Genomic DNA, 19,784 nt, shown 5'->3' with positions numbered 1-19,784 from the left:
GTTGTTCTTGCTTATGGTAGATAGAGAGAGAGAGAGTGGGGGAGCGACAGAGAGAATTATCGTGGTGTCCACTCGGTTGACAATCAAATCTTCAACTGCCATCTTTTTCCTTCTGTCACGTTTTCTGTCAATCTTTTCAAAACATCCACATAACCAGAATCCTTTTTGTTACATTTTTCATAACAATAACAAGTTTTGTTTATATTTGTGAGAAATATTGAAACCATTTCCGTTTAACTTGTCAATTTCTGAGATTTCATCCGCAGACGCGTGCCACATTTTAATTCATGAACATACATATATGTATATACACCAATAAACATATATATATACTAGCATGTCAACCCGGCTTAGATCGAGGTATTCGTGTTACATTCCTCCCTTTGTATTTAAAAAATGTATGCATAACATCATACATTTCACTCCCCTCTCTCCTCCACCATAGCTTACAATATAACATTTTTAAACAATATAGCATTTCAACAATCTCTTAACAATGTTCAACAATAACAACACTTCTACAACATCGTTTTTTCTTCCTCTTTTTTATTTATTCTTTTTATTTGCATTTTGGAGTGTAACAGAAGAAAAATCATCTCTCTTATCCACTTTTTTTATATGACTCTTTTTCGAGTTTTCTCATAGGAAACACTTATCTTGCATTCTGTGGTGTCTGACACTTCTTCTTCGAGTCCACATACAACACATTTTTATATTTCCACATTTTTATATTTCGTTAAATGTCATTAATCCTTTTAATTGTCTTTAATTGTCTCTTTCCGATGCATGATCTTTGATCATCGCCGGTAACCGCGTCTTAATTTAAAATTAACATCGGTAAATGACACCCGATAGTATCATGTATGCTTCTGCTCTATTTTGATTTCTTTTCTTTTCTTTAAACTTCCTTTAAAATTTCTGATTGAAATGAGAAGCAGCTACTATCTTACCAAAGTGTCATCCAGCGTCTGTTACACGGAGGAAAGGGTTATTTATTTTCGTTTTATTTATAAACAGAATATTTCTTTAACCCATCCTAAACTTCCCCCCTTCTTTCGACCAGTATTCTTCCTCCTAGTCTCTGCACTAGTCCTATTCATTTCTGTGTCGATTTCGATTCCTTTTGCCGGAAGAAATTTACTATCTTCATAGCCTCTTACGTCCGCAAAATTTTCGAATCTCACCGTTAGGCCATGTACACTTCCTGCCGACGTACGTCGCAAGATACGGCGATCCATTAACAGAACGTCAGGTTCTTCATCGGAATTCTCCCGCCGATGTCGACACTTCTGGATTGGAAAATCAGTATCTTCTTTTTTTGACTCACTCTCCGAATCACTTGATACCTCGGGAGCGGCCAATGCAGTTATCCTTAACGACATCTCTGTAGTGGGGATCTCCCACTCCTTAATAGATGCTGCCCTGAGATGTTCTGCATGCGCCTTAGTCACAGAGCCCGTTAATTGATCCCTAATTCTATAAGAGACAGAACCTTTTTTTCTATAACTACATAATAGGGATTCCAACGTACGTCTAGTTTTCCCCTTCTTTGATGGTTTTTGTAATAAACTATGTCACCAATCTTAAATTCTACTGATTTTGTTTTTCTCTGTGAAAGTTTTATCATCTTTTTCCTAGCTTTTTTAACATTATTCCTAACTAACGTAAAAGTTCGATGCATTTCTTGTAGAGCAATGTCGTTATGTTCGTCACCATAGTACACTCTACGTGGTCTCAATATAGTATCTAGCGGCAGAATAACGTCCCTGTTATAAAGCAAATAATATGGTGAGAACTTTGTTGTTTCGCTCACATTAACCTAACAGCCGCTAACATTTGATTTGTATAAATGTCCCATGACTGTTCGTTATCTCCTATCTTCTTTGCTAACACGTCGTGCATCGTTCTGTGCAATCTTTCAACTTTTCGATTACTCTGCGGGTGATAAAACGATGTGGTCACATGATCTACATTAAGGTCCTCTAATGCCTTCTTCGTTACTTTATTTATATTTTCGGGCCCATTATCTGTTAAAAGCTGAAGCGGTACCCCGAATCTTGGAAAAATCTCGTCAATTAACAGATGCAATACAGTTTCTGCTTTCTTATTGGGGACCGCAAAAGCCTATACATATCTATGAAAGTTAATATGTACTGGTTATCCGAAAGTGTCTTTGGGTAGGGCCCAGAAACATCTAATGCCAACTTTGCAAAAGGAAATGGGGCAGATCGCACTCCTGCATTTGAGGTTGTTGTTTCTTCAAATTTCTGGTCTGGCATGGGATACATTTACCTATGTTTTTTCCACTCCCATGTGACCATTATCGTCGTGATATTGTACTAACACCCTTTTCCTAAGGTGTGATGGTACATATAATCTAATCAATGGTTCGTTGTCAGGTTGCGACGAATAATACACGACTTCGTCCATTACTATATATGTCTTTGGACGCTTTACCATTTTTTATTCGCTACTTCAATTCTAATATATCCTTATCTAACTCTTGTTCCCTAATTAGATCTATACCCGATAACGTAGGTCGTTTGTGCTTAACCGATGAGTCCTCAGCATTCTTATATGAGGCATACTCTTTCGGCTCAAAGAGATTCGAATTTATCGCAGTCACTAGATAGTTTCTACTATCTATCTCCACCGGAGGATCATCACCGTCCTGACTCGAATCCACCAATCGTGACAAAAGATCCCCACAAACATTATCTTTCCCCTTCAGGGACTGTATGGTACAATCATATCCAGCCATACTTAAAGCCCATATTGTTATCTTCCTATTTTGTATCGTTGAGTTTAACAAATATTCTAGGGGTCTATGATCTGTACAGATGGTGAACGTTGCACTATGCAAGTAGTGGTTTAACTTATTAAGGGCATAGTGTATCGAATATTATTCCTTCTCTATCGTTGACCATCTCGTCTGGGTGTTACTCAGCTTATGAGATAAAAAATAAATTGGCTTTTTCTACCTCTTTAACCGCTCTCTAATCATAGAACATATGTGCAAACATGCTCCAATCGATTGATCGGAGGCGTCTGTATACAGTCTATAGTCCCTATCAGGATCGGGATATGCCAGTATTACCATGTCTGCGAGATTCGTTTTTAGGATATCAAATGAAGACTGGCATGCGTCATTCCATTGAAAACGCGCACACTTCCTCGTCAACCTAACTAACGGCTCAGCGATATCGGAAAAATTTTGTATAAATCGCCGATAGTATAACGGCATACCGATGAAAGCCCCTACTTGTCTCACAGTGGTTGGAGTCGAAATCGATTTTATAGATTTGACTTTGTCCAGGTCTGGCTGTATACGCCTCTCACTAACCTTAAACCCCAGATACTGTATTTCTTTTCTAAAGAACTCACATTTTGTGGCTTTTAACCTGAGGTTATGTTTGCGTAAGCTACCTACCACCTTGTTTATGTGATTTAAATGGTCTTTCTTTGTATTGGAAAATATTAGTATGTCATCCAAATACGGTAATGCAAATGTATCCTGTCCCTGTAAAACTATGGACATTAATTCTTGGAAAACCCCGGGTGCGTTCGCTAGTCCGAATGGCATCACATTAAAATTAAATAAACCCCGGTGGCAGGTGAACGCTGTTTTCTCCTTATCGTTCTCATTCAACTTAACCTGCCAGTACCCTGATTTTAAATCTAATTTCGAGAAGTATTTTGCTGACCCAAGCGATGCTAAAATATCATCAATTACTTGTAATGCTCGGACATACTTCTTCGTGACTATATTTAATCCTCTAAAGTCCACACAAAATCTCTTACTACCATATTTCTTTTCTACTAGTACTATAGGAAAACTCCAGGGGCTATTTGATCTTTCTATTACTCCTGCCCGCATCATTTCGTCTACTGCTGAATCTACCATCCTTCTTTGCTTTAGTGGTGTTCGATACGGGCATTTACGCATCTCTACTGTATTGGTTCTGCCCAAATCCTTGTCCTCCGTAACAAACACATCCCTATTCCGATTTAGCAACCTAGCGATCTATAACTTGAATTCCTCAGGTATATTTATTCCTTCCAAGTGTTCACCCGAGATCTTATTATTTTGTTTATCTGGCATGGTAATCTCAGTAATGCTACCAGCCTAACTACACTTAGCTATCGGACAGCCCCTTTTTAAAGTGACTGTCTTTTTTGTATTATTCATTATAAGCAACGGAATCTCACTAGACTTATTAATTTTACTATAGCATTAGCTACTGATATTCCACTCAGTTTACTAACAAATCCGTTGCTTATTTGGTCTATCTCATATTCCAATCCCTGACCGTTATTAAAACCTGCACGCGCATTGCATGTATGTAGATGCTGAGGTTTTAACGTTATTTTCTCGGCCAGTCTAACTATCGTTGTAATATTAGCATCTTCCTCTAAAGCTATATACTCATTTCCTAACCTTATGGCTCCTAAATCAAAATACATTCTCACCCAATTTTTCCTAAGCCAATCACGGTCTAATATTACACTTCTGGTGAGATTTTCGACCACAAAAAATTCATGCTGTGTGGACTGGCTTCCTATTCCTATTTTTAATCGTGCGATACCTTCCACACTTAATGGAGACGCATTTGCTGTCCTTATATTGACTGCTTTTTTTTCTTAACTCAGGACCCTGTCTCAATGCATTAAAACACTACTCTTCACTACCGAAACTTCTGCTTGTGTATCCACTAGAGCTCTATAATTTTCCCTTCTAATCTAACCGTAATGGAGTTTGTTGCGCCCATTCTACTGATTATGTGCGTCAGTAATTTCCTCTTCCGTTTGTCGGGCCTCCGTTTCCCTGGATACGTTCTCTACATTGTCTCAACATGTGGCCTTCTCTACCACAATAAAACGCTTTATACTATGTCTAGCTCTTTCGCTTTCCCTAGTTTTATATGTTGGACCCCTATTTCTTACATGGTTCTCGTTTTTTCAATCTACCATCGTGTTTTGGGAATCTAGCTGGACCCATGGCGTTAACTTGAATTCGCCGTCTAGTGTGACAAACCTCCATGGGTTCGTCTTCATATTCATGGCTTGCATCAAGCCGGGTTTCTGTTACGGCTTTTTGATAAACCGCCTGAAGATTCCTCGGCTCGTGTCTCATTACTGCCATCTTTACATCTCGGTCTCGGAGGCCTTCTATAAAAAAACCCTACTACCTGTTTGGTAACTATCTCATTTTATGAATCCATCCCACTATAGGCTCCTTCTATTAGCTTCAATATCATCTACATATTGGCTTGGATACCCTCCGAGTTACCCTGTCTTACATTAGCTAACTCAACTATATGCGCGTTGGGGTTTGTGACAATTCCATAGTATTCGTCTAAGGAACTCCTCAACCCTTCCCATGTTATATGCGCATTGGTAACTACCAGGGTACTAATGTATTATCCAACCAAGAAGTTGTTCTTAGAAGAGCTGCTGGACATTTCTCTTCATCTCGGGCTCCTACCACCCTAAAATATCTCTCTAAGTCGTCCCTACATCTTTTGTATCCGCAATTTTCTCTTCTCTCTAATGGTTTTATGTTTTTAAGTAGGGATTCTCCCCTAATTGTGTTCGACACCGAACTAACAGCATTCCTTAACTCCGTTGTACAATCCTGAATTCCTGAATGAAACTTCTAAAAATTTCCTGTTCCATTTTTTATACTTATTTTATTTATTTTCTTAACCTACGCATTCCACAGTATGCAATTAAACGAAAGAAATCAATGTAAAACTGGACAAAAGCACAATCAAATTTTAATGAAACAGTAAAAAAAAATCATTAATTTTTAACGAAATTTGAGGGTTTTTTTTCTTGTTACTCAATGCATACAAAATACGTGTCATCTACACATATACATATATTAGCTTGTTTGCGTCTGTGTTAGGTTTTATATTCCTATATATGTTTTTAGAGCAGAAACACACAGGAAAATATCGAACGTCACTTACCTCGCTTTGTTCTTTTTTTCTTTTTGGTTGTTTGTTTTCTTTTGTTTGTTTTTCTTTTAAGGACCCGTTTCACGTTGTCTGTGGTGCTGGTCCGATCTTGCTTTTTTCTTTAAAAGCAGAGGTCACGGCAACCAACATTTAGTTGTTTTTTTTTATTTCTCCTGTTGTCCTTGCTTATGGTATATGGATAGATAGATAGAGAGCGAGAGAGAGAGAGAGATAGTGGGGGAGCGACAGAGAGAACTATCGTGGCATCTACTAGGTTGTCAATCTAATCTCCAACTGCCATCTCTTTCCTTCTGTCACTTTTCTCTGTCAATCTTTTCAAAACATCCACATAACCAGATTCCTTTCTGTTACATTTTTCATAACAATAACAAGGTTTGTTTATATTTGTGAGAAATATTGAAACAATTCCCGTTTAGCTTGTCAATTTCTGACATTTCATCCGCAGACGCGTGCCACATTTTAATTCATGAACATACCTATATGTATATACACCTATACATATATATATATAAATAAATATATATATATATATATATATATATATATATATATATATATATATATATATATATATATATATATATATATATATATATATATGTAAATTTTTGGTACAACAGAATGGAAGGATAAATTTTAGAGGAAACATCATTTAATCTAAATACCAAAAAACAAGAAATGGGCAGATGAAAATAAAATTTTTTTTTTCCTTAAGGCCTTATCGTCTGACCCTCTAAGAGGAGACGTCAGAATGATAGATTAAAAACTAAGAAAAACGAATGAGGGAAGTGGGGAATTTTGGTTGCAGTTGGAAGAACAGTGAGAGAAAAAAAAAAAAAAAAAAAAAAAATTAAAATTCTCACTGTTCAGGTGGTTTTAAATCAATGAATATCTCCAACTGATGTCTAAGAATCTTTTGTCTACACAGGCTAGGTCGAGAGTTGTTAATAACTAACGCCTCAATGATATTGAGGTGATAGTTCGACCTAGCACTGTATAAAACAGAAAACCACCCATCGGAATATTGATCGGCACACCTATTTATACTCAACAAGTGATCGCCAATGGCAGACTCATGAGCCTGGGAGTGCCCGGATGCTCTCAAAACCTGGTGTAGTCGAATATCCCGAGGGATATGTTGGGATATTCTCATTTCTAATCTTTGGGACGTTTTGCCAACGTAGTCAGCTCCACACTGACAGACGAATTTATAAACAACAGAGTTCTTTTGAATGGTTGGCAAAACATCTTTACGAAAAGAAGAGAAAAAGGTTCGAGTTGTGTAAACTACTCGAAGCATAGTAGCTGGAAAACACCGTTGAGTAACAGAAGAAATCCTTTTAACAATATGTAGGCCATCAGGACCCAACCATGGTAATTTTAAATAAATGGGACACCGTGATGGACCAATATGTTTACCGCTATTAAATGTAGTAATTTTACGTTCAATAGTAGATTTTATTATATTAATGGGATATCCATTATTAAGAAAAATATTTATGATTTCACCAAGTTCCGTATCAAGACGGTTTGGTGAACAAATCATAAGTGCACGATGCGTAAGAGCGCTAATGAGGTTTATTTTTCTAGACTGAGGGGCAAAAGAAAACCAATTAAGATAGAGCCCTGTAAATGTAGGTTTTCTATAAACAGAGGTCTCAAACGTAGTACCAACTTTAGAAACACGAACGTCGAGGAATGGGCGTTGTTATACTTAACAAAACGGATTATATCTCCAAAATGTTACAAATCTTGGACGATAAAAGTAAATTTCTCCGTTTGGGTGACTTAAGCCATGATGATACTTTTCGTATGGAAATAAAAATCCAGAAAAGATTTCTTCAACTTCATAAAAGCGGATTTATTTCTAAGGAGATTTATGATAGAATCCGACCCATCGGTTCTCAAAGGCCTAGAATGTACGGTTTACCCAAGGTCCATAAACCCAACATTCCTTTGAGACCCATTTTATCTATGTTGGGTTCTGCACAACACGAACTTGGTAAATGGCTAGTTGACCTTCTTAAACCTGTGCTTTCTTTTTATTCGGTCCATTGTATCCCTGATTCTTTTCAATTTCGTATCCAAAAATACCGAGTTCTTGGCCTCCTTTGACATTAATAGTCTCTTTACTAATATACCTTTGGATGAAACCATTGGTATTTGTGCTGACTATCTGTACCGTGGCCCCTTAAAATCTCCACAACTTCCTGAACGAATTTTCATTGAACTAATGGAACTTGCTACTAAATCAGTCTCCTTTAGTTTCAACAATATTATGTACCGTCAAATTGATGGGATATCAATGGGCAGCCCTCTTGGTCCTTCGTTAGCCAACATTTTCGTTGGATTTTTGGAAAACGAATTATTTTCCAAAATTACTAAGCCAGCATTCTACACACGTTACGTTGATGATACTTTTGCATGCTTTCCCTCTCGGAGCGAAGCTGAACAGTTTCTTCGTCTTCTTTGCAACCTGCATCCATCTTTACAATTTACTATGGAGGTTGAAGACTGTAACTCTCTCCCATTCCTCGACGTTCGTGTTTCTAAAGTTGGTACTACGTTTGAGACCTCTGTTTATAGAAAACCTACATTTACAGGGCTCTATCTTAATTGGTTTTCTTTTGCCCCTCAGTCTAGAAAAATAAACCTCATTAGCGCTCTTACGCATCGTGCACTTATGATTTATTCACCAAACCGTCTTGATACGGAACTTGGTGAAATCATAAATATTTTTCTTAATAATGGATATCCCATTAATATAATAAAATCTACTATTGAACGTAAAATTACTACATTTAATAGCGGTAAACATATTGGTCCATCACGGTGTCCCATTTATTTAAAATTACCATGGTTGGGTCCTGATGGCCTACATATTGTTAAAAGGATTTCTTCTGTTACTCAACGGTGTTTTCCAGCTACTATGCTTCGAGTAGTTTACACAACTCGAACCTTTTTCTCTTCTTTTCGTAAAGATGTTTTGCCAACCATTCAAAAGAACTCTGTTGTTTATAAATTCGTCTGTCAGTGTGGAGCTGACTACGTTGGCAAAACGTCCCAAAGATTAGAAATGAGAATATCCCAACATATCCCTCGGGATATTCGACTACACCAGGTTTTGAGAGCATCCGGGCACTCCCAGGCTCATGAGTCTGCCATTGGCGATCACTTGTTGAGTATAAATAGGTGTGCCGATCAATATTCCGATGGGTGGTTTTCTGTTTTATACAGTGCTAGGTCGAACTATCACCTCAATATCATTGAGGCGTTAGTTATTAACAACTCTCGACCTAGCCTGTGTAGACAAAAGATTCTTAGACATCAGTTGGAGATATTCATTGATTTAAAACCACCTGAACAGTGAGAATTTTAATTTTTTTTTTTTTTTTCTCTCACTGTTCTTCCAACTGCAACCAAAATTCCCCACTTCCCTCATTCGTTTTTCTTAGTTTTTAATCTATCATTCTGACGTCTCCTCTTAGAGGGTCAGACGATAAGGCCTTAAGGAAAAAAAAAATTTTATTTTCATCTGCCCATTTCTTGTTTTTTGGTATTTAGATTAAATGATGTTTCCTCTAAAATTTATCCTTCCATTCTGTTGTACCAAAAATTTACTTACATATTTTCGAGGTCGGTACAACTCACAATTTATCAAAACGTTAAACAAGGTTATACGTATTAAAAATAAGTTAATCGTTTTGAAGTGTAGGATGGAATTTCTAAAATCTTGCCGCCTTAATCATGTTGCTCCCGGCTATATCTGCCATCGTATTTCGAAAATTAAATGTAGAAATACATTGGCAGTTCAACGTGTTTTTCTACAAGATGAAATCCTGTTTAATTCTGATACATATAATTCGTTACGTAGTAAACACCTTTTTCTTTGGGCCATGGTTTGGAAAGAATTATCTTTCTTTGATAAACTCCGTTTTTCTAGGTTTTTATCCATCGGTGATAAATTTACCCGTATTAAATGTACTTCTTCTTATGATAAATATTTAAAAAATTTAATTACTAAGAAGTTTGGGATTATAACAAATTTGGATAAACATATATTTAATTATTCTTCTCATGTTTTGTCCAATACAGAAGAATTTGTTTTATCTGCTGGCTTACAATTCTGCATTCCTCCCCCTTCTGTTGATCAAATCGCAGTATTTAGTGAAATTGAATTATTGTATACTCAATTAAAACACAATTCGCCTATCTCTACTGATGAATTAACTAGTGTTAAAATTCAGTTGGGCGAATTAGGTCGGAGGTTTTCTGCCATAAATACTAAATCTAGTGATTTTGTGTGGCAAAAAAATCATTTTGAAGCGGCACAATTAATTAGGTCTAATCCCGACATTTACCTTTCTCGCCCGGATAAAGGATCGGGCGTTGTTATACTTAACAAAACGGATTATATCTCCAAAATGTTACAAATCTTGGACGATAAAAGTAAATTTCTCCGTTTGGGTGACTTAAGCCATGATGATACTTTTCGTATGGAAATAAAAATCCAGAAAAGATTTCTTCAACTTCATAAAAGCGGATTTATTTCTAAGGAGATTTATGATAGAATCCGACCCATCGGTTCTCAAAGGCCTAGAATGTACGGTTTACCCAAGGTCCATAAACCCAACATTCCTTTGAGACCCATTTTATCTATGTTGGGTTCTGCACAACACGAACTTGGTAAATGGCTAGTTGACCTTCTTAAACCTGTGCTTTCTTTTTATTCGGTCCATTGTATCCCTGGTTCTTTTCAATTCGTATCCTAGATACAAAAATTGCCTTTATCTAAAAATACCGAGTTCTTGGCCTCCTTTGACATTAATAGTCTCTTTACTAATATACCTTTGGATGAAACCATTGGTATTTGTGCTGACTATCTGTACCGTGGCCCCTTAAAATCTCCACAACTTCCTGAACGAATTTTCATTGAACTAATGGAACTTGCTACTAAATCAGTCTCCTTTAGTTTCAACAATATTATGTACCGTCAAATTGATGGGATATCAATGGGCAGCCCTCTTGGTCCTTCGTTAGCCAACATTTTCGTTGGATTTTTGGAAAACGAATTATTTTCCAAAATTACTAAGCCAGCATTCTACACACGTTACGTTGATGATACTTTTGCATGCTTTCCCTCTCGGAGCGAAGCTGAACAGTTTCTTCGTCTTCTTTGCAACCTGCATCCATCTTTACAATTTACTATGGAGGTTGAAGACTGTAACTCTCTCCCATTCCTCGACGTTCGTGTTTCTAAAGTTGGTACTACGTTTGAGACCTCTGTTTATAGAAAACCTACATTTACAGGGCTCTATCTTAATTGGTTTTCTTTTGCCCCTCAGTCTAGAAAAATAAACCTCATTAGCGCTCTTACGCATCGTGCACTTATGATTTGTTCACCAAACCGTCTTGATACGGAACTTGGTGAAATCATAAATATTTTTCTTAATAATGGATATCCCATTAATATAATAAAATCTACTATTGAACGTAAAATTACTACATTTAATAGCGGTAAACATATTGGTCCATCACGGTGTCCCATTTATTTAAAATTACCATGGTTGGGTCCTGATGGCCTACATATTGTTAAAAGGATTTCTTCTGTTACTCAACGGTGTTTTCCAGCTACTATGCTTCGAGTAGTTTACACAACTCGAACCTTTTTCTCTTCTTTTCGTAAAGATGTTTTGCCAACCATTCAAAAGAACTCTGTTGTTTATAAATTCGTCTGTCAGTGTGGAGCTGACTACGTTGGCAAAACGTCCCAAAGATTAGAAATGAGAATATCCCAACATATCCCTCGGGATATTCGACTACACCAGGTTTTGAGAGCATCCGGGCACTCCCAGGCTCATGAGTCTGCCATTGGCGATCACTTGTTGAGTATAAATAGGTGTGCCGATCAATATTCCGATGGGTGGTTTTCTGTTTTATACAGTGCTAGGTCGAACTATCACCTCAATATCATTGAGGCGTTAGTTATTAACAACTCTCGACCTAGCCTGTGTAGACAAAAGATTCTTAGACATCAGTTGGAGATATTCATTGATTTAAAACCACCTGAACAGTGAGAATTTTATTTTTTATTTTTTATTTTTTATTTTTTTTTTTTTTTTCTCTCACTGTTCTTCCAACTACAACCAAAATTCCCCACTTCCCTCATTCGTTTTTCTTAGTTTTTAATCTATCATTCTGACGTCTCCTCTTAGAGGGTCAGACGATAAGGCCTTAAGGAAAAAAAAATTTTATTTTCATCTGCCCATTTCTTGTTTTTTGGTATTTAGATTAAATGATGTTTCCTCTAAAATATATATATATATATATATATACTAGCAAGTCAATCCGGCATAGACCGGGGCATTCGTGTAAAATATATATATATATATATATATATATATATATATATATATATATATATATATATATATATATGTATGTGTGTGTGTTTGTGTCTCTTCTCCTTTTAGTACTTATCTATGTTTTACTCCCCCTGCTTCCGCAATCAAATTTTGACCCATCTTACTCTCTTCTTATCCACATTTTCGTTCTCCCCGCTTTTTCTGTTACTATCCTTGACTGTGTGAATATTTTAACCTCCCTCTTCGCCCCTTACTACCTTACAATGTTTTAAAATCTTAACGTCAAATCCGAATGTTAGATTCTTTTTTTTATTTTATGTGCTTCTTCTTATATAGTTTTCCTAAGAATAATAATACTCGTTTCTGTAAAATATATGTAGTTTTTTGATAGTTGATACGTTTAGATAGCCGAAACATGTTTAACTAAGCAAATAAAACGGTGCAAATATACATCCATTTGCTCGGCAATAGTATTGATCACTCTCTTCAAGGTTTTACTAATTTACATTTTTGCTATATATATATATATATATATATATATATATATATATATATATATATATATATATATCAGCATAATTTCGTAAACACACCCGGAATTCCTGGCGGTGTATGATCACTCCACTTATCTCACCATTTGTTTTCAGTCGTCCTGTACACACATCAGTTGCCACTGGTATTAAACAATGACAACTAAGGAGATGTATGGTTTGAGATTTCCCACCTCCTATCACAAAAATTTCACGCGTAGGCACCCCTTCGTGAGGATCCATAGTCTGTCAAAAAGTGAAGGAATCATATATATATATATATATATATATATATATATATATATATATATATATATATATATATATATATATATATATGCAGGATTATGCCCAAGAAAGTTAACATGAATTTACCGTAAAAGATGGTTTGGCACTACGTTCACATCGCTGTCTGAAGATTCACAATTTAGAGCAAAACAAAATGTAAATCTCTAAAAGATAGAATGTGTGTGAGGACACGCCTAAACCTATATACTAAACGAATTCTCGATGTGCTACTTGAAATCTTGTAATCTATAAATGGAAAACATTTTTATTCGTTTTCCTCAGGAAAAAGCTGCTGGCACTGGGTCAGAATCGGAACATTGGTACTTGGAAGCCATCGGTTATTTTTACCGCTTACCAACTTTTTCACGGAGCATAAAATAAACAAAAAAACTTTAGAATGGAGTGGCAGCGAATGATAATCGTAGATTCAATGCATTTAGGTTTAGACCTAAACTAGAGGATTTTCTTTTATTTGCAAGGAGTAATCTATTTAGGGGGAAAAGCACAATGCTCGCATACACATTTTTTCAGTTCTTTCCGTTTTGTTTTTACTTAATATTTTAGAGGAATTTGGCGATGAATTTAAAACTAGGGAACATTGGCTGCATTTTTTAGTATCGAATATATAGTCAGTCAATTCTATGTCATACCGTTTTAAAAATCAATTATTTTTTTGTTTGCTTATACGAATTGAACGGTATAGAAAAACAGAATTGTCGCATGCGATATTGTCTCAGTATAAATAAAAATATAATATATTACGATCGGGCAACGCATGGTAAGACCGGGCAGCTTGCTAGTATATATATATAATATATATATATATATATATATATATATATATATATATATATATATATATATATATATTATTGTTAGTATTATTTGAGGGTAAAAAAGAGACTTCCTCAGGCAATACAGAACGGCTCGATGCCAAAAAGAAAAATCGTTTTTGCTTTGTGAAGTTCTGGATCGCATGAGGATGTCACTTTGACTGAAACAGATTGCTATTTGTTGCGACCATATGTAACTGTTTACTCTCAAATTAAAATAAAAAAATATTTTGCTCTTTTTATTGAACACTACCTAACAACCTCGTTGTTTTCGTCAGTCTCGACGTTTGGGCACCTGAAACCTCAAATATATGTATATATATATATATATATATATATATATATATATATATATATATATATATATATATGTGTGGGGGGGTGCGTGTATATATATATATATATATATATATATATATAATTATTTGTTTACTATAATAATTAAATACCTACAGGCAGTAGTTTTTCATCTTTTCGGGAATATTCATTGCAGGGTGTCACGATTAACACCATTCGACAGATTCGAACTCGGCAACACGAGCCGTCTCGATTATCAAATACCGTACCTATTCGGCTGCCATTAATCGCGTGCAACAACGTTGAATTTAAACATTTTAATTTACATCCATTACGTCAGTATATATATATATATATATATATATATATATATATATATATATATATATATATATATATATATAAAAGAGTTCTAAAGTGTGTGTGAAAACAATTCTTAAACTATATTTGATCTACCGACTTGAAACTGGTATATGGTTGTGTTCGTACACGACGAAAATGTAGAAACCCGGGAAAAGGGTTGATTAGTGTGCAAACTTCATGAATTGGAACTTGAAGGTTATTGTAATTTTACGTGTTTGCCGTACGTTTTTAAAATCATCGTGCGTTAATCATTCATAAGGGAGATTATTATGTTCAATTAGATAGGTTTTTAAACACTGTGCAGATCGTATCTCGCTGATCTAATGGTTATAGCGCTAGAATCATTATATTTTGATTTTTGTTTCGAACTCATCTCGTGTATTTTTTTTTATACTTACAATAAGTAAACTGTTTAGAAACAAAAACCATAGTAATCGCATTCACATATGTACGTTTCTTTTCGTGTTTCCCTTTATTTTTTAAGAATTTTTACGTTACATTTAATACCTAGGGTATTTCTGTTTACAATGTATAACAATATATTGTAATTTAAATGTAATAGGCAATTACTATATTACGACCGGGCAACACCGGACAGCCTGCGTTTATACACGCACACATACACACATACACATATATATATGAATACACACACGCATATATATATATATATATATATATATATATATATATATATATGTATGTATAAGTATATATACGCATGTGTGGGCGTGTGTGTGCAAATGACAATTTGCAAGTTATGCACTATTTTTTATGGTAATTGCTCAAAATCCGGGGGTAAATGCGCCATCTAAATAAAGTTCTCTTTATATGCGTTGTTTGCAAAAGAGCACATGTAGCTAGTTGGCAAATTTACCCTGGACGTGGCACGTGAAGTTATAATTTTTGACTTTATTTCCCTGCCAAATTATTAGCTTACTCACATTAATCAACGAAACAATGATCTTTTGTGTTACGGGAGCATTAAGAATTCCAGATACTTATCATAGAATAGGTTACGTCATCAATGTCTACATATTTCATGAATATGCTTATGATCCTGACATTTTACATTTATCTAACAAATGTACCGAACACAAGTATTGCTATTAATCCAAATATTATTGACCTTCTTGAAAAAAGCGTAATTTCTGACTGGGAGCCATATAAAAAAAAATACAGCCAAAGTGTGGTGCGTTTTAACTGTTAAAGCTGTTTTTTTAAAAATAAGTCAAGGAAAGCAATACGTAGATGGTGCTTAGTTTCTTAGATCAAGTTAACGTTTTAAAAAATCGTTCATGAAAAATAACACTAGGATTTCGGAGGTATGAAATTGAACTGGTGTTTTAGACTAAAAAATGCGAGTCATGATTTATTTGTGGTCTCTCCGCCTCTATTTTAGTGGTTCGTTCTTACGTCCCTCTAATCCAAATTCGTAGCGGTTGGCCGAAATCATGAGAGTGTTTCTTTTTTTTTTATCGAAACAGTAATTTACAATGTTTGTTTTACTATGAATTATAGCACAGATAAGTAATTAAATATGAAGTCATTTTTCTTAATGCGAATTATTGAAGCAAGTAAAAATTATGAGTAAATTACGAAGCAATTTTGTTTCATATAATCTCCAAGCTAAATTCCATGTTGGTGCTTATTGTTTTTTTATTAGAATGCAGGATACTTAGCTAGAATTATTTTTATAATTAAGTTATCCTGTAACAAAATGAGAATTATAATAAGAATTATTATTTCGAAACAAGAACAAGGTGTTTGTTGTTATTTAATTAATTTTAAATTAACAGTGGCCTCTCAGAAAACTAATTCAACGTCAATATTCTATCACTATGAAAAAATGAACCATTAAAGAGAATATTACAGTTCTGAACTTAGAGCCGGTGTGTTTCTGTTTAGAAACGTACAAAGAAAACCGTGTATACTAGACCTACGATCACTGAATACTGTTTTAAGCGAATAGGTTCGCTTTCTAGAATCGACTTTAAGAAAGCCAGCTGGTATAATGTTATGGGAAAACACAGTAATGTAAGCAAGTACGCGTATGCCTCGGCAGCCATATAAGAGCAAGCGTAGCTGTTCGTTTATTTGACGCTCCGCTATTGATAAAGAAGCGTATGCAAGCGAAATATGTATAGCCCGCTAAATTGTTAATCTGTCAAACGAAAAGTAATGACACATTCATTAATTGGACCTATAATTGGAATGTAGAACGTATAAAATAGTGATATTGTGAAGGGCATACACGGAACAGGATATATACGATACAGTAACTGAAAATTAAATGCAGCCGTAAGTTAGATGTAAGAAGTGAGAGAAATTTTCTTCGGTGGAAAAGGCTCAGTTATTGGCATTACGGCAGAAAATAGAGTCTAATATATGTTCTGCAATTGCAGCGCTTTAATTCAAGAACGATCAGCTTAGAAAAATAACACTGAAATGTAGGAATGTTTCAGGCTACTTTTGAAACACTTGGATTTTATAAAAAAAATATATCACGCACGTTGGTTTACCGGTCGAGTAAAAATCTTTCTCGATAATAATTTTATCTATTGTTTTTACATTTCAGTTGATGTTTTACATTGTCAAAGCTGACACTGAGGCTGATCTCTTGAACATTTTACTAAAGGTAATTATAATGTCTTTAACATTGTCATAATTAATGCCATTAGACGTTCTACTCACTAACATCTCTCACACAGGCATTAACAAATATTGGCTAATGCTAACTGGTAGTATTCTCTTTGACAACAAACCTCCTAACATTTCAAAACGTTCTATGTATTTTCATAATCTTTACAATTATTTTTGCTATATATATATGCAGACATTTTTCATTGTATTCGCATATGTAGTTACAACGAGATTACTCACTGCTCTTGATTGAAATCAGCCTATCTCTCAGGTGTGTTCTTCTTAGAAATTTCGTCGCTGGTTCTTAAATCCACATTCGCAGTTGAAATTTTTTTATGTGATATCCGCAGTGAATTATGCTTACTATATATTCATTACAATTTTTGACGTGTATGTATTTATTATTTATTTTATGGTATTAATTATTTCATGTAATTATTGATAATTAATAAAGAAATGTATCTATTGGATGGGGATTTGTTACAGTTTATTTTTCCTTCCCGAAAAAATTCGCCTGTCCAAACTTTTTCCAATAGCTACACATTGCATTTTTTAAATATTTCACAAGTATAAACAAGATATTAGTACAAAGGTAACATTACGGATTTCCCAGGAAAACTCTGCGTGTCCCCTTCCGGGATCAATGCAAAAATTTACAATTTTTTGTGTTTTCCTGTAGTATTTTCATGACGCGTTTGAGGATTTCATTAAAGTTAAAGCTGTTTTTTTTTTAATATTGCCGTTTACTGGTTGGTCTTTTGTTTATCAGGAATAGACAGTTTTTACTGGGCCTAAACTACTGACCTTCTAACTACTGAATATTCCTTTCAGTGATTTGACAAAGTTTTACTTTGCTTTTGTCTTCTTTTTGCTTTATCATTGCATAGGATCTTTTATGTTGAAAACATCTACCATTAAACACTTTCTTCTTTACTGTGTGTTTATTTTTTGCTTGGCTTATTCTGTCTTTTTCTATTTCTATATATATTAGGATTTTGCCATTTCCATCATCTAAAAATATATTTGCATGTATTGCTTTAAAAATTCTGTTGTTTGTATACATTCCTCCCGTTAGTTTGTCCTTAGGGTCTACATTTACATTTTTCCTGGAAGATATATATGTTTATTTAACATACTTTATTATAATAGTATTGTCCTGTGCAGCTGTCAGTAGTGGTTCATTTTCCCTTTTCCGATGTCTTTTTACTGGTAAATTCCGCGTATTTTCGTGATCCCCTTCTTAGAAATTGTCCATGTAGTTCTTTTAAAACACATTTTTTTTTCTTTAAGGTTTTTGGTCGTGTGTTACCCTGCATTGATTGTTTTACATGTTATCACCAGTTATTTGAGTTAATTTTTGTGTTTCTTTTTTCAGGTCGTTTCCGTGCCTTTAACCCACCTACTAGAAGTACAGTCGAGAATTTCACGTAGAATCGGCCAGAACAATCATTAAACTGTAGTGTTTTCTACAAAGAGATTACGTTTCTTCTCCTCTGATCAGGAGGCTTAGGTTCGCCTGTGGTTCAGCTTATTAATCGTCCAGTGTTTCTAAGTAGCCATGCTGTCCATGTTCTTAAATTAGTTCACATATTTATTCAATATTATTTTTGTGTCTAAAATGTTGTGTTTTCTTTTCATCTCCAATCTTTTATTTCATTTCTGTAGATTTGATGCTGTCCTCTTCTAACACTTGAAAATGTTTGTAAGTAGCATGCAATACAAGTGCTCTCATATCTCCGGGTGAAGCTCACCACTACGCCAAACGTCCTCAGTCATAATCTCTTATCCCCAAGTGTGGATATTTTCCATTTTAGATTACATTTGCAATCTTGGCTAAAGAGTCAAGTACTTTTTATCAGATTTGACAGTTTATTATCATTTTACCAATTATATATATATATATATATATATATATATATATATATATATATATATATTTAAATTGTGATTCAATGAATTTCAAAAAAACTCTCATTGAAATGAAATGAAGTGGTTGAGTTTCATATCAAATAATTTTTATTATTCTAAGCAAGACAACGAATACTTTAGAATAATTTCTATTCTATTATTATTGAATCACAATTTAATTTAGTTGCTCTATCTTGCATATCGAGCAATTCTTGTTTAGATGGGATAACTTATAGAATATTGCTGCCAGTAACATTCTGTAAACTTTACATTCTCACGTTTCCATAACAACTGATTGTTAAATAAAAACTAATATGAAGTATATATATATATATATATATATATATATATATATAATGCTTATATATTATGTCGTTTATTCTTTGTTCTCTGTGTGTAAACTTGCATCAGGAATTTCAATTCTATTATAGATAATTGAGTTGCACCATGATCGTGATAAACAGATGCTATGTCGATCAATTCCTCTGAAAAATATATTTCTGTATTCTCATGTCAGTGCTGCATTGTCTTTCATCATTGTTAATTCTAATCTTAATGTGTCGATTGTATTCATAA

The 19,784-nt window shown here is 34.5% G+C and overlaps 1 protein-coding gene across 2 annotated transcripts in view; it reads left to right on the top strand.

The window, feature by feature from the left end:
- LOC145293742 (uncharacterized) overlaps positions 1 to 19,784 on the top strand; it is a 45,070-nt gene that overhangs the window by 5,767 nt on the left and 19,519 nt on the right. The window contains exon 2 of one of the 2 annotated variants that reach the window (XM_080140215.1): positions 17,236 to 17,295. The exons of the other annotated variant lie outside the window; for it this stretch is intronic. Coding sequence (XP_079996341.1) covers positions 17,236 to 17,295 — 60 coding nt within the window. The remainder of the gene's footprint in view (positions 1 to 17,235; positions 17,296 to 19,784) is intronic. 2 annotated transcript variants of the gene reach the window in all.

This window comes from Euprymna scolopes, chromosome 15, assembly GCF_053919585.1.
Source record: "Euprymna scolopes isolate OS-2025 chromosome 15, ASM5391958v1, whole genome shotgun sequence".
NCBI classification, from domain to species: Eukaryota; Metazoa; Mollusca; class Cephalopoda; order Sepiida; family Sepiolidae; genus Euprymna; species Euprymna scolopes.
The sequence above is the reverse complement of the archived record's forward strand: the minus strand, read 5'-3'. Positions and strand labels throughout refer to the sequence as shown.